Source organism: Mustela erminea, chromosome 8 (genome assembly GCF_009829155.1).
Source record: "Mustela erminea isolate mMusErm1 chromosome 8, mMusErm1.Pri, whole genome shotgun sequence".
Lineage (NCBI taxonomy): Eukaryota > Metazoa > Chordata > Mammalia > Carnivora > Mustelidae > Mustela > Mustela erminea.
Window position 1 is genome coordinate 72,754,846 of NC_045621.1, and position 16,918 is coordinate 72,771,763.

Genomic DNA, 16,918 nt, shown 5'->3' on the forward strand with positions numbered 1-16,918 from the left:
GGAGAACATGGGGAGATGGAGAGGAGAAGGGAGTTGAGGGAAATTGGAAGGAGAGATGAACCATGAGAGACTATGGACTCTGAAAAACAATCTGAGAGTTTTGAAGGGGTGGGAGGGTAGGAGGTTGGGGGAACCAGATGGTGGGTATTAGGGAGGGCACAGATTGTATGGAGCACTGGGTGTGGTGCATAAAAAATGAATTCTGTTATGCTGAAAAGAAATAAAAAGAAAAAAAAAAAGAAGTGAGGATTTGAACTATGGAGATATTAGGGAAAAAGTATTTCGGATGAAGGAATAACCAGTGCAAAGGCCTTGAGGTAGGTGTGTGAGCAGTATGTTCTAGGAATAACAAAATGACCTGTGTGGCTGGAGAAGTAGGAGTCAGGGCTGAGGTCAGTTAATGAGGTGCCAGATTGTGTAGGGCATTGTAAACCTCTGAAAGGATTGTGAGTTTGGCTTTTCCTATAGTGATGGCATAAGGAGACTTTAAAGAGTTTGTGAGCAGAGTTGTGATATGATGACCTAAAATATAAAAGCATCTGGCTATTATATCGAGAACAGAGTGTAGAGGGGCAGAGAGGAAGAAGCTATGGCCATGAAATAGCCCAGAGATGGGGTAGCTTGGACTGGAGTCCAAGCTTGGTAGGAGTTGTGTGGTGAGAAGTGGTCAGATTCTGGATAAATTTCACAGGTAGAGCCACCTGGACTTCCTGATGAATTAGACATGCAACATGAGAGAATTATGCCTATAATATTTTGTCATGAGCATCAGGAATGATTGAGTTGCCTTAAAAGATATAGGGAAACAGAGAGAGGAGTAGGCTTGGGAGAAGAAAAGTTGTGAGCTCTGTTTTAGACATGTTAGGTTTGAGGGGTCTATCAGAAAAAATATGCTTGTGGACATTCTTCCATAGTAGGACATATGGAAGGTCTTATGGGATAGAGATACTTTGTGTGGATGCAAGTGTAGTCATTATAAGTGTGGTAGGCAGAATTCTCAAGATGGCCTCTAAGATTCCCACTTCCCACACTCCATTTGGTACAAGTCTGGTAGAATCCTCTCCCCTTGAGTGTGGGCAGGACTCATAAATATGACAGGATCATCAATTCCTTGATTAGGTTATGTTATGTGGCAGAGGTATGGGATAGCCACTCTTGTGATTATGTAATTCACTCCTGACATCCTGTAAGCCTTTGTTGCAGCCGACTGCATCACATTCTCCTGATGGCTTTGAGCAAGTGAGCTGCCATGTTGTCATAGGGCTGTATGGCTAGTCACTAAGGGCAATCTCTAAGAGCTGAGAGAGACCTTTTAGCAGCAGTCATTAAGAAAAGGGAAACCTCAGTCTACAACTGCAAGGAACTCAATTCTGCCATCACCTGAACAAGCTTTGAAAGGCGTCAAAATCCACATGAGAATGTCACCTAGCCAACACCTTGATTTTAGCCTTTTGTGACCCTGGAGTGGAGAACCCAGCTATGCAGTACCCAGTTTTTTGATCCACAGAAACTGTGAGATAAGAAATGGATGTTTGTCTTATGCTGCTGAATTTGTGGTGTGTCATTATGTAGCAATAGGACATTGATACACACGGTGTTCTGTCAGTATCTTCAGGAGCCAAGCACAGGCACCCTCTTCCCAAGGAGCAAATGATGGGTAAGACTATAAAACCCACCTACATGGTAACCTGTGAACATGAGTGCTTCTTGAGCCACAATAAATAAATATAATCATGTATATCTTTTCTCTCTTCCATCCTTTTCATGGAAGATGTAACAGAGTCTTATAACAGAATGAACATACCGTGATATTCATAAGGTCACAGAATTTAGAGCTCAGAAATTTAGTTCTGCTCTGTGAGTATCTTATATAACCATTCTCTTATGATTTTCTACCCCTAAGCCAAGGAGTTTGGCCTTAAAACCATGCAGGCCATCAAGCCCAGCAGGTGCCGCTCCTCAGAGTCAACTCAAACAGGCAGATAGAAGGCAAGTAATCACTGCGGCTTGCCCTCCAAGTTGTTCTCCTCCCCACAAGGAGGGAACTCCATTAAACATTTAATACAGTCACAAAGAGAATACCCAGCAGGTAGACAACTATGATTACTTGCCCTATAGCCTTCACAGCAAGCTCTTGGCAGCACCTGGGATGGGCTTTATATCACACGAAACAATTCCCTTTGTAGTTTCTATTAAAAGGAAGACCAACAGTTTCAAAAGTGAGGTTTCAAAGTAAGGATCATTCTCTTGCTGCATATCTTTGGGCAGAGCTTGTGAGGACTTCCCAGAAGTGATTATAAGGTAGGAAAGACACCAAAATTGGAAATCTAGTTTCCACTTTAGCTGTACAGCTATTTACAGCTATAAAGCTTGGCAGACTAAATTCTCTCTTATTAACAGAAAATAGCCACTGGTGTCATGAATCCCCCAATTGACAAGCTTCCTGTGTTCATCTAAACTGGGGAAGAAACTACCAAATGCACAAGAGAAGATGCATTGGGGTTGGCGCCTAACTGGCGATCTGAAGACTCCACAAGATGGTTTGCTGGGCAAGTCATTCATTGGTGGTTGCAGGATGATTTCATTCATGGAGAAGGGAACATCTCCCTGTGCAATACCAATGATCAGGACATTATGTTTGGGTTCAATAGGAACAAAAATTAAACTCCTATTGTGTTAAGCCACGGAGATTCTGGAGTTTATCTATTGCCTTAACTGATACTGTGACTTGAATGTGGGGAACGGGGTTGCATTTGAAATATACCAGAGTAATTGATTTTTCAGCTATACATTTTAAAGACTGGTGGGTTGTTTGGACTTGGACAGTGTGGCTGGCTGACTCCAGAAATTTGATCATCCTTAATGTGCCTTGGTAATCTGGCCCCTGGATGTCTGGCCATTCTTGTGAAGAGCCAAGTTTGCATTTTGCTGGCTCCTTGAGGAGAGGATATGGTGACCATCTCTCTACGGTAGCCCAAGGCCATGGGACATGCATCCAGCCTCACCACCTCTGTAACTAACATCTGTTACTATTCCTCCTCTGAGAAGACAAGGAGAGAACTGGCTGACTTGAAGACCTACAGGTTATCAGATTAGTGCCACCATCTCTTCTTTACTGTCAACAAACAATCACCCTTAATTCCCCTCTTTGGCTAGCAACTTTCCTCTTCCTTCCCTACTGTGTCTAGGGATGAAGAGAGTTGAAGCTGGTTTGTCTATAATCAAGGTCTGCTGCTCTGCTGCTCTGTGAAAGGTCCCTCATTTTAGAGAAAAAGACCTGCTTTTGCCAACCTGCTCTCACCCCAAAAGAAGAAAGCAGTCCTTTTTTTTTTTTAAAGATTTATTTATTTATTTATTTATTTGACAGACAGAGATCACAAGTAGGCAGAGAAGCAGGCAGAGAGAGAGAGAAGGAAGCAGGCTCCCCGCCGAGCAGAGAGCTCGATGTGGGGCTTGATCTCAGGACCCTGGGATCATGACCTGAGCTGAAGGCAGAGGCTTTAACCCACTGAGCCACCCAGGTGCCCCAGAAAGTAGTCTTTAATCAGGCAAATATCTTCACTGATATTTATATAGAACTGCATCATTTATAAACTGTATATAATTTAACATGTTATAATGTATATGCAAGTAGTATGCCTACGGGCAGGATAAAGAGGTAGGTCTGCCGGCCAACATTCATGTGCCTTTGCGGATAGAGGGAAGATGGGAATGGTGATTCCATTGCCCAGGCAACTCCTTTGCAGCTGGTTCTTATAGGAGACCAATCAGGGAATTAAATTAGGAATCAGAAAGTCCAGTCTGTTCTATGCCCTATCTCAAGGAAACTGTGTGGTCTTAGGCAAGTCAGTCTGTTTCCTCGTCTGTAAAGAAATCTCTAATATTCCTATTAACTTAAAGTTGACACATCTATAATATTAAATCCCAGCATAAGACCAATCCATTTTGGGGGGTTCTATCCCAGGACACTACATTGTCTGATGAATTACGGTCCTTCTTCATGTTCAGTAAAGAGAATTCAAGTTGCCAGAATTAGCCATTGAGCTATTGAGAAATTTAGGATAGATACCAACATTCAGGAAAATGTATTTCTGGCAAATTTAAGTTCATTATATAGATTTATGTTGAGAAAATCTGTAGGAAAAATAGGAAATGCTTTGAAAGGAATTACCCATGATACCATTCTGCAGATTATCATTCTTGTTAACCAGCTTCAAACTATTCAGGGAAGTCAGTGAGTGTAGAGAACCAAAAGGCAAGCACTTTTTCCAGTGGAGAGAACTCTGGGAGATACTCCATTAACCCTGGATTAAAAAATTATTTGCCTATATTCTACCAGTAATAAATAACTACTCAATTATGATTACCAATAAAAATTATGGCTCCATAGCTGACCAAGAAGAGAGAACTCAAACCTTTGCAGGAAGACACACAGTTCTAAAGGTTACCCTCTACTTCTAGGATGATTCCAGAATTATTTTTAGTGCAAGAACAAAGTAACTGCATTTTGTCATGACATTTTTTTTTATCTTGAGGAAAACACTTAAAACATTAATAAAAAATATTATCTGAAATGGTTGTTTTTATCTTATGATCTACATTGTCTTACATCAGGCTTCATGGGGAGAAGGTTGGAGCCTCTTAGCCTCTTGGCATCGTGGCTTAGGCTGGAGTCTCATTCATTATTAACATAAACAGTTGATACCTGTCCCTGAGGCAAAATATACTTGATAAGGGAGGAAGCCTAAGCAGATAAATAATTTTGTTTTTTCTGGTGTAATACATAACACACACACACACACACACACACACAGCAACAAACACACACACACACATTCGTAGGACATGTCTACTAAATGCTTGCAGGAATACTCTCACCTCCATCTACATGGATTAATTCCTTACCAATTTTTTCCCTTACCATGAGAAGGAAAACATAAATAATTTGATATTTTAAATTTATATATTTATATATAAAGTTATATAAAAATTTAATTTTAAATTCCAATACAATGCAAAGAGACCATGTAAAAATCAAATATGATGTGTCTTCAGATTTGCATTTGAAATTCAAGATTAGGTATGTGGCAGATTGAAAGGTGAAAGACCAAGAAATAATGTTGGTATAAATACATGCTTTATTTTATCAGAGGGAAGAAAGTGATTTCATGAAATAGTCACTGCTTAACCTACCACAGTTTACTGTCTTCAGGCATCATTGCCTCTAACTACTGGATAAAAACACGACATTTTTGGGTCCAATCCCACCAAAGTAACTGTTGCATTTCTGCTCAAGAGTCCACACTGTTCTTTTAATAGATCAGTGGAGCATGCTGCTTTATTGGAATGGACTATAAGTTCAGAGAAAAATGTAAAATGGCTGTATCACTCTCTAATCAGGAAGAGATGTGGCAAGAGTCTGAAGACACAAGGAGATGGCATATCCAACATCACTGAATTTTATGAGCGAGAAATATTCTTGAGATATGAATTGTGCTTGCTACATGTGCTGTTTTTTATTAAAAAAAAAAAAAAAGAACAATGACTGGACAAGAATTTTTCCTTCCCTGATGAAGGCGAAGATGTTGCTAGCCTATGACCCAGGCTGTCAGACTCCAAGGTATAGACAGACACTGGTCCTTAACAGTTATGTATGTGACAGCCAAACATGGAACCTAAATGTCCATCAACAGCATAGTGGATAAAAAAAAAAAAAAGCAAGGCTTCTTCATACAGTGGGATACTTGGCACAGGGAAAATAAATGAATGAGTTGCAAACTCACATGACTCAGAACATATGTCAAATGAAAAGGCAAGCCATAGAAGAATACATACAGTATAATTTAATGTATATAAAGTTCAGAGACATGCAAGGTATAATGATCTATTTGGCACAGATTCAGATATATGCAATGAAACTATACAGAAAAACAAAGGAATGTTAAGTTTAAAGTAAACTCTGCAGGCAAAGTTAAGGGGAGGGATTAGGAAAGATCAGTATAAGGATTCACAAGTAATAGTCATGTTCTTGTCTTAAACTGGGTATGGGTGCTCACTGCCTTGTGTTTTGTTATATCTTTACATATGGCTTAATAACCAACTTTTTAAAATGGCCTAATTTGTTGATTCTTTCTTTTCCCCAGAATTTGACTTCAAGGTACAAAGCTAAGAGCAGAATAACAGTAATCCATACCAAACTTAGTGCTAAAATTTGGGAAAGAACTCAACTGTGACCCCTTGACATCTAATCTAATATGAAGACTTGGTAACAAGGAATTGGCAACAAATGAGTTTTCTGCATAGCAAGCCTTTCAGATTTGTTTAGCTATTACTGATGTCAGTAATAGGATACCGAGACCATTCCTTCATAAAGCTGTGTTTAGATATCTGTTCTTCAGGATTCTTTCTCTAAAAGCAAGGAAGAAAGAAACACAGCAAAACACAAAACTTTGTCATATCAGTCCTAACCCAATCATATACTAAAGTAAACAAATACTGACCTCTATAAAGCATTTCTGCCAATCACAGAACAAAGGTGTTGGTATTTTCCCACAAAGGAGGACAACTAAAGAAGCTTTCAACTGGGTACTTTCCCAAGGAAGGTAAGTCAAAACTTAGAAATAATGCATCAGAACTGAAGAGAGATAGAGGGGTGGTCAAGTTTGGGACAGCCAAGGGAGCACGCTGCAGAGACACCCAACCCAGACTGAGAGTTTGTGGAAGGATTTGCAAGGTAGGAGCAGCTGAGCTCCCTGCTCAAGAATTAATAGAAACTGCTAGGGGACATAGCCTGGGGGAAGAAAGCTCCAGGCAGCTACTGAGAGGTGGTGAGTTTTGGGGACTTAAAAATTTCCCAGCAGAGATCTGCAAAGATGACATGACTGAAGTTTGAAGTTAAGTTTAGACTGCAGCCTCCTACCACATCATGCCCACCCCAGACATAGTATAGCACAGGGCATTCTTAACATGGCTTCCAAGGTCCTGGAACAATCTGGCTTCTGCTTCCACTTACAGCCTTATCTACCTGGTGCTTTTGGCAGCATTAACTCACCTCAGCTCTCCAGACCCTCAGCCCCCATGCTCTCTCAGCCTTGCCTGGAACACATCTCCTCATCTTCCTTGCAAAAAAACTCCTGTTACTCATTAAATCTTAGCTTGGCAATCTAGAATTGAAGACATGTAATTTATTGAACACACACACACACACAGACACACACACACACACAGGTATTTTATAAATTCATGTAAATTTATCTCTATGATATTGTAGATATTTAGAATTTAAACATCTGCAAGTCAGAATCTATATTGCTTTAATATATTCTGCATATAGCACAATGTGCCTACAAAATTAACATTCAACAATAACACAAACCAATTTACCATTTCTCAGGAGCAATTTTAAAAGACATGGTAGTTGTTCTAGCATCTATTGGGAAATAACTATGTTATATATACATTTTTATTGATAACTATTTCATAGTTTAATATAAATTACACTTAATATAAAATGTTCATGAGTTAAGATATAGGTACTTGTATATGGGTACATTTATTACAAAATGTACCCAATTATAAAACAGCATCAAACTAATACAGAACAGATAGCCATTTTGCCATGGATCAGAGTAGAGAGGAGGTTTTTCTGGTACTCTACAGTAGGCAATGCTAAAAATCTGATCACAGGGGAAAGATGCAGGAAGAAAAAAATTGCCTGTAAACTCAGGACTTGCTGTGGTTCTATATGATGTCCCTCTTTTGCTTCAACCCCAAACCATTACCAGGGTGACAAGTGAACCTTAAAACTGCACCCAGAGAATTCCTCTTACCTCGGCATCAAAGCGAGGATCCTGGTAGGCATCGCTGATGTTCACGGGAAGGCCTGTGGAAGCTACGAGCTCAGCAACACTGTTATTTATGAGCCAGTCGGAATATGATGATTTCTCCACGCTTTCTTTGAAACTATCAAAACCAAAGCAGGCAGTCAGAAAATAAAGAAGGGTAAGTTTGCTTGAAAGCAAATCTCATAAAACTACACTCATAGTGGGATCATCTCTCCCCTTTAAGAAGGGATAAGTGACTTGAGTCACAAAAAAGTGAGGTAATTATCTGTAGCTCCTTCAAAAAGACTTACCCGATGTAATGTAAAATAATCAGACCCATGGGAAGAAATGATAGATTCTCTAGGATCCAGAGAACAACTCTAGGTTGTATTTAGGCCAAAGCAAACAGACATAAAGTAAGTAATGAAGTAATGACCGAAATTGACAAAAGGATGCTAACACCATGGGATAATACATTCCACGGACCTCCCCAGCCCACACCCCTAAACTGAGCAGACTGGATGTTTGACAAAGGGAAATATTAAGCCCCAGAATGAGGAAAAATCAGGAAATAAATTAGGAGTTTACAAATTTTTTTTAAATTAGCATACGAGTTTACAAAATTTTAAAGGCAGCAAAAGAGCAGATCTTGGCCATGTGCAATCTAGTAATTATGTAACTAGTTTTGTAGTATGTCTCAGAGTTTAACAAAAACATATTTCTTACTTACAAAATCTTACTGAAAAACCCCTTTTAATTTTACTGACCCCTAACCTTAACCATTTAAATTATATTCACATTTGATTTGAACAGGAATTTTATGCACAATGGTTTTGTGAGCTTTCCCTTGTATCACGTTTGCTATAATCATCAAATTTACAGAAAGGGCATGAGAATTAGTTAAGACTCCCTATTCCCTCCCTCCCTTCCACCAATTCTACCCCAAGTACAAACTGAGCACTGCCAGGAGCTACGGAAATGCAAAACTGAGTACTGTTCTTGTGGAGGATGTGAGGTTTGTGGTGTGGCAGGCGATAACTGAAATTACATAAATGAATACAAGTCTACTTGGGCGATGTTTTCCAAACTCCAGGACACGTGAGTGAGTGTACCACAGCCAGAAGAGTGAGAACTCTATTGACTTTTTAATCTAAAGTGCTGTATACATAAGGAAGACACTAAACACTGTCACTAGTCATTGTTACCCTGTCACCACGTGCTGCGGTGTGGAATTTGTGCCGTCTGGAGGATCTGGAGGCACAGAGAGGACCCCGGATGCACGAAGAGGTGGGAAGCAGAGGCATTCTTTAGCGCCATCCGTAGACGTCATCCGGAATGACTGTGTCTGTGTCTGGTGAGTGTAACATTTACTTGTGATGCTATTCATCCCTTCTTGCCTAATAAAACCACTAACACATCTACTTATTCGCTCTGGATCTCTGGCTCAGAAGCGGAAGTTTTGCTAAAAAGTGGAGTCACGTATTTCTCAGATGGTGCCTAAATCAAAGAAGTAAGAAGACAGAGGACTTCAAAGATAAGATGGCACCTTTCTTTTCTACAACAAACAAAGGGACATCAACAAAGTCCATGGTTTATTTTCTCTGCTACGTTGTATCTGTGAGGAGGGACATTTTGTGGTGTGCTGCCATGGAAGCAAAATAGAGGAGGAAACATGATAATGCACCTGATAGGAGAATCCAGCTTGATGAAACCATTTCTAAATTCATAAATAGTATGACTGAGCGTTGCTCCTTTCTTGCAGTGATGAATCCAGTCTGTCAACTCGCTCTGTGCCGTCTGTGTACTTTATTCTATTCTGCAATTCTTAGAAAGTGTTGCGTGATAAAACAGCGCGGAAAATGCTGAGCTAGCGAGTGCTGGGCAGGGAGGAGGGAAGAATCCGAGAGAAGAAACGGTTGGGGCAGGGAGAGGTGAAGGGCCAGGGGTGAACACCCTAAGGAAGGAATAAGTTTCATCAAAAAGCCTGAAAATCTGGGAGCTGGGTCTTTCAAGTGGGCACGTGTTCAGCAAGGGGAGACGGGCTGGTGAGGAGGAGAGCACCAGGGGAGGAGGAAACAGCAGGAATAGAGACACAAAGGGAAAAGAGCACAGGGAGTGTTCTTGGAACACTGTGCAATCCTCTTTGGTGGGAGCACAGGATCCAGTGGTGGGGAACGGGCATGAAAAGAAGATCAGGGCTTATAGGTGGCAGCTTTCACCAAAGGGCTGAAACGTTAGTCACAGGGGATGGGGAGCTGTTGGGAGTGTACAGAGCAGGGAAATGACATGATTGGAGCTGTGACTTCAGGAAGCTCAATCCAGGGACAGGGAGCAAGAAAAACTGGCTAAGAGAGATGAAGGGGAGACCAGCCAAGTCGCGCAGGTGGGAGGTGAGGATGCCGGTCCCTCAGGAGGTCCTGCATTAGACTCTGCGGGGCTGGGTGGGCAGCTGGTGTGGCTTCCGTTTTGTTCCTGCGTGCCCATGGCACTATTAGAAATGAGTTGTTTTGAGAAGCAGAAGATGAGGAAAGATAACAGACATTTTGTAAACCTGGAACACGTTATTCATCGTTGAAAACCCAGGAACAAAACCCATATCAAGACTTTAGGACTGAAAATACTGTAGAGCTGGGATGATCTTCAGGGAGAATACAATGGATGAGATCATCCAGGGAGCGAATACATAGGGAAATCTATATCTGAGGGAAGAAAGATGAAGAAAAGCAGTAATAACGGGGGAGGAGATAGAGAAGAAAGAAAAAAGGGAAAGCAAATTTATCCTCACCCAAGGCAGACCAAGGGTCTGTCTTGATGCTTTACCTAACTTGTTTCGTTTTCACATAAATCCTATGATTTATGTGGGTACAATTTTCTACATGTTATAGATCAGAAAACCGAGGCTCAGAGATGCTAAATAATTTTGCCAAGTGGAGAGAGAACTTTCAGCTAAGTGTGACTGCAGAGCCGCATATTATTCTGCTGATCCTGTAGCCTCTCAGGGAAGGAAATCAATGAGTAGAAGCAGAGCAAGAACAGTAGAGTCTCACCTAAAGAAAAGAAGGGAGTGACAGTCCTCACCACAGAGAGTTTCAGGGAGACACCGCAGATCATAAACACTGCAGTCGAAGACTGCTCACAGTCAAAGGAAGAGGGAGGAAAAGACATTGATCTTGATCATCCAGTCGTAGGTCCTTACTTACAAAATTCTCAAGAAGATGATGATAAAAACACTTAAGGAGCAGGGGCTCCTGGAAGAGTCATTCTAAATATAATCATGCTTAGAATGGGTTGAGTTCAGGCTGCATATGTATTGCAATCAGTCTAAAATAGTAGGACAAAGTAAGACAGTTAACTCTGTACAAGGCACTACACGTAAGCACAGTTGAGGTGGTTTCTAGAAAGTATAAACTATGCTCTCTCCCCTCACGGTGGTTGCCACCTTGATGGGGAGGTGAGAAATACATATACTGACACTTACACAATGAACACTTGAAGGGCCCAGTTCAAATTTCAAGTGAAAAATGTGTCACGTGGCTATGTTGCCTAGTTACCAAGTTCAACTCTACCAGATCAGGAATGCTAAAGTAGTGCAGGGAGGAAGCAGCCACCTGTGGCCGTTCTCATAGGGGTACGGCTGCAGAGGGAGTGGAGATTTTAGGGACCCTACAGCAGCTGCAACAGTGCAAGCAGGTGTTCTGAAAACCACCTCTCCATTTCTTCAGTTTCATGGTGCACGGGTACATAAACCAAGGCCCAGCATGACAGAATATTCAGAGAGACAGTCAGGAAGGATGACTGTCACTCTGAGTATTCATATCACATTCCGGCTTTTGCACTAATTCAACCTTACAAATCTTAAAATTTTACAGTAATGCAGAATTATGATGTTGAGTTAGAGCTCTCTAAGACCTTTTTTTTTAAAAAAAAAAAAAGATTTTATTTATTTGACAAACAAAGAGGGAGCACGAGCAGGGGGAGAGGGAGAGGGAGAAGCAGACTCCCCACTGAGCAGGAAGCCTGATATGAGGCTTGATTGCCGGACCCTGGGATCATGACATGAGCTGAAGATAGATGCTTAACTGACTGAGCTACACAGGTGCCCTGTTTTCCCATTTCATTTATTTATTTATTTATTTATTTATTTGGCGCAGGGGAGATAGAATGAGTGAAAGAGAGAGCATGAGAGGGAGAAGGGTCAGAGGCAGAAGCAGGCTCCCTGCTCAGGGAGCCCAATGTTGGGTTTGATCCTGGGATCATGACCTGCACTTAGAGACTTAACAGACTGAGACACCTAGGTGCCCCCCAAAACCTTGCTTTTTTTCTAAAGAATAATTTTGTCTTTTGAAAAAGACCATGAATTTTATAGTCAAATATAACGGATTCAAATACCTATTTTGCCACTTCCTCGTAACGTGATCTCAGACAAGTTGGTTATACTTCATCTGTAAAGTAAGTATAATACTAGTACTTACTGTGCAGATTAAGCTAAGAATTTATACAAGTGCTTAACATATTTTCTAGCCTACAGTAAACAGTTTTAAAAAGCATCTACATTTTAACAACCTCTAAAGTCAATTCTGACTTGTGACAGTAGCCTTTTACATTTTCGCAGTGAAGTATTGTGAATTCAACCACAAAGGAAAAGGCCCAAATTATTTCTGTTTCTTGAGGGACACATCTGGCTTAAAGGATCAGTTCTTTCCTTTTTTAATTTTTTTTTAAATTTATTTATTTTCAGCAAAACAGTATCATTATATTTTCACCACACCCAGTGCTCCATGCAATCCGTGCCCTCTATAATACCCACCACCTGGTACCCCGACCTCCCACCCCCCCCCGCCACTTCAAACCCCTCAGATTGTTTTTCAGAGTCCATAGTCTCTCATGGTTCAACTCCCCTTCCAATTTACCCCAACCCCCTTCTCTCTAACTCCCCATGTCCTCCATGCTTTTTGTTATGCTCCACAAATAAGTGAAACCATATGATAATGGACTCTCTCTGCTTGACTTATTTCACTCAGCATAATCAGTTCTTTCCTTAAGCTCCTATAAGTCAATTCCTTCTAATTGGTGAGAGCTCTTTTATTCTGTGTGGCTTCCTCTTTTTTGATTGCTGTTGGAGCAGAACATATTAAGATCATAGACACAGCCATGTGGGTTATGCAGGTCCTGCTCTGCATGGGGGTGCCCTGTAAAAGGAACAAATAGGGGCTGAAATCTAGTCTAGTTGTGCATGTTGACTTAGAGCTGCATCCTTCTAGAGGGAGTACTTTTTCTATTCTCACAGAGACACTGTATGCGCTGGCAATGGCCCTGTTCCAATCTCTCTGACAAATGGACATCTAATATCAAATTGAATGTCTTTAGTGACAGGGAACTCATTACCTGTCAAAATATTCCATTCCATTTTGTGGCCGCTCCACTTACTTCCTAATAATCATCTTTTGCTCCCAGTCCCATGGGATCTCATTAGCTGACAGCACTTGATATAGTTGGCTATAATTAACATGTTCCCCATAGTCTTCCACCTAAGATCATTCTTTTCTAACAAGCTCTAATTTCTCCAGCGACTCCTCCTCTGGCATGCCTTCCTTTTTCTCACTATCCCAGTCCTCCATGTAGTCCCACTGATTAATAGTCCTCTTGATCATGAAAGCAGTCCAGAATAGTCTTCTCCATGGGGTCTGAGCAGGATGGAGGTGGTATGACCATCACCTTTGCTCTAGATCTTGTTCTTACCAGAAGGGTCAGGGTTGATAGTTTCTAACAGGTCTTGTTTTTTTAATAGGTTGTTGGAAGTTTAAACTAATACCCAAAATTGAATACCCAAAAGTCAACTTTCTAGAGCCCCCCACATCTGACCAGAGATATCAAATCCAGCACTGAGATCTTCAGTTTGGGCCAGAACCAAGATAAGGAGAGTTACCACTGTTTGGAAACACATCAATATTGATTACTCTGTAGTTTGTGGGTGCAAATGAGATCATGTCAGTTCAGTGGCTCTTAGCTGCCATGTGCGTAACTGCAAAACCACAGACACCTCCAAGTCCTCTCCCCACCCATAGTTTCTAGGGAAACTTGTTCTTTCACTCAAGGCCCCTTGTCAAAGCCGTGGAAACCAATGGGAGACCAGACACTTGAGGGTGCTTAAGTTACATGGGTCAAAGGAAGAATCCTCTCCCCCACACTCTGCATTGTATTTTGACCCCTAGGTTGGGGTCCCTAGGTCATATTGTTTATGTCTATGCTGTCACAAGTTTCCTCATTAAATAGCCCCTTTGGCTTCTCCCATACCCTTCTCTGTTATACTCAGGGAATAAGGGTGGGCTGGCCCTTCTTTCAGCAAAAAGAAAAAGACACTTACTGATCATCTCATGCAAGTGGATGTCTGGTGTGAGTGTTTCTGGGTTTGTGTTTACTTTCCCAAGACACTTACTGTACACCAGTGCACCACAGTGAGAGAAAAATGGCTTATAATTCTATACAACATCCAGTATTTATTGAAAATCAAAATTTTTGAGATACTATTAAAATACATCTAAAGATTGTATGTTTTAATATCTCTGTTTAATAGTCTCTTATATTCAAATCATAAAACCATTTTGACCTTTAAGGGGGGGGGGGATGTTAAAATAAATTCTGGCTTAAAGAAAAGAAAAATCAGCAGACCAAAAAAAAAAAAATCCTTGAAATAAGAGTCTGATGCTATAGTAAATGGAGTTGATTCCATTTACTCTATCACCAAGAACCCCAAGATACCTGGGAATAAACCTAACCAAATAGGTAAAAGATCTGTACTCGAGGAACTACAGAACACTCATGAAAGAAATTGAAGAAGACAAAAAGATAGGAGACCATTCCATGCTCATGGATCAGAAGAATAAACATTGTTAAAATGTCTACACTGCCTAGCGCAATCTATACTTTCACTGCCATTCCTAGCAAAATTCCACTGGCATTTTTCAAAGAGTTAGAACAAACAATCCTAAAATTTGCATGAAACCAGAAGAGACTCTAAATTGCTAAGGAAATGGTGAAAAAGGAAAACAAAACTGGGGTGATCACATTGCCTGATTTTAAGCTTTACTACAAAGCTGTGATCACCAAGACAGCATGGTACTGGCACAAAAACAGACACATAGACCAGTGGAACAGAGTAGAGAGCCCAGATATGGACCTGCGACTACATGGTCAAATAATCTTTTTTTTTTTTTTTTTTAAAGATTTTATTTATTTATTTGACAGAGAGAGAGATCACAAGCAGGCAGAGAGGCAGGCAGAGAGAGAGGAGGAAGCAGGCTCCCTGCTGAGCAGAGAGCCCGATGCGGGGCTCGATCCCAGGACTCCGAGATCATGACCTGAGCCGAAGGCAGCGGCTTAACCACTGAGCCACCCAGGCGCCCCGATGGTCAAATAATCTTTGACAAAGCAGAAAAAATGTACATTGGAAAAAAGACAGTCTCTTCAATAAATGGTCCTGGGAAAATCAGACAGCTATGTGTAGAAGAATGAAACTCAACCATTCTTTTACACCATACACAAAGATAAAATCAAAATGGATAAAAGACCTCAATGGGAGGCAGGAATCCATCAGAGTCCTAGAGGAGAATATAAGCAGTAACCTCTTTGACATCAGCCACAGCAACTTCTTTTAAGATGTGTCTCCAAAGGCAGAGGAAACAAAAGCGAAAATGAACTTTTGGGACCTCATCAAGATCAAAAGCTTCTGCACGCAAAGGAAACAGTCAACAAAACAAAGAGGCAACCCACGGAATGGGAGAAGATATTCACAAATGATGGTACAGACAAAGGGCTGATATCCAAGATCTATAAAGAACTCCTCAAACTCAACACACACAAAACAGATAATCACATCAAAAAAATGGGCAGAAGGCACGAACAGACACTTCTCCAATGAAGACATACAAATGGCTATCAGACACATGAAAAAATGTTCATCATTAGCTATCAGGGAGATTCAAATCAAAACCATACTGAGATACCACCTTATACCAGTTAGAATGGCCAAAATTAACAAGACAGTAAGCAACATGTGTTGGAGAGGATGTGGAGAAAGGAGAACCCTTTGCATTCCCACACTATTGGTGGGAATGCAAGTTGGTGTAGTAACTTGGAGATTCCTTAAGAAATTAAAAATAAAGCTTCCCTATGACCCTGCAATTGCACTATTGGGTATTTACCACAAAGATACAGATGTAGTAAAAAGAAGGGCCATCTGTACTCCAATGTGCATAGCAGCAATGGCCACAGTTGCCAAACTGTGAAAAGAACCAAGATGCCCTTCAACAAACGAATGGATAAAGAAGATAAGGTCTATATATACTATGGAGTATTATGCCTCCATCAGAAAGGATGAATACCCAACATTTGTATCAACATGGATGGGACTGGAAGAGATTATGCTAAGTGAAATAAGTCAAGCAGCGAAAGCCAATTATCATATGGTTTCGCGTACTTGTGGAGCATAAGAATAACATGGAGGACATGAAGAGATGGAGAGAAGGGAGCTGGGGGAAATTCGAGGAGGAGATGAACCATGAGAGACTATGGATACAGAGAAACAAACAAACTGAGGATTTTGGAGGGGAGGAAGGTGGGAAGTTGGGTGAGCCTGGTGGTGGGTATTATGGAGGGCACGTATTGCATGGACACTGGATGTGGTGCATAAACAATGAATTCTGGAACACTGAAAAGAAATTTAAAAAAAAAGAAATAGAGGGGGAAAAAGGAAATAAGAGTCTGAGAAAAGGAAAATAAATACAGTTGTCCCTTCACTTCAGTGACTCTTCCTTAAAAAGTAAAAATTAACCACTTAGCTTATTTTAACTCTAAAAAGTAGACTCCTCTAAAATCAAGATTTGTTTAAAATAACATGAAAATTGTAAAGAAATCTTTTACTTGTATTCACTAAAACCAGGTACCTAGGAAGATGCAGGTTTTTAAGTGAGTTTCCCTCAAAGGGCTACAGTTTAGTCTTCTTTCTCAGTGCTATCTTGAGTCCCAAATACGAGACCCACACTGACTTCAAAGAGAGCTTCATGAACTCAAATATATTGACAGTGGAAGGTAAAACA

General features: G+C 40.7%; 1 protein-coding gene across 1 annotated transcript in view; it reads right to left on the reverse strand.

Annotated features, from left to right (window-relative positions):
- PDE11A (phosphodiesterase 11A) overlaps nucleotides 1–16,918 on the reverse strand; it is a 387,189-nt gene that overhangs the window by 177,981 nt on the left and 192,290 nt on the right. Inside the window, exon 6 of the mRNA XM_032356042.1 lies at nucleotides 7,830–7,962. Within this exon, the coding sequence (XP_032211933.1) occupies nucleotides 7,830–7,962 (133 nt within the window). The remainder of the gene's footprint in view (nucleotides 1–7,829; nucleotides 7,963–16,918) is intronic.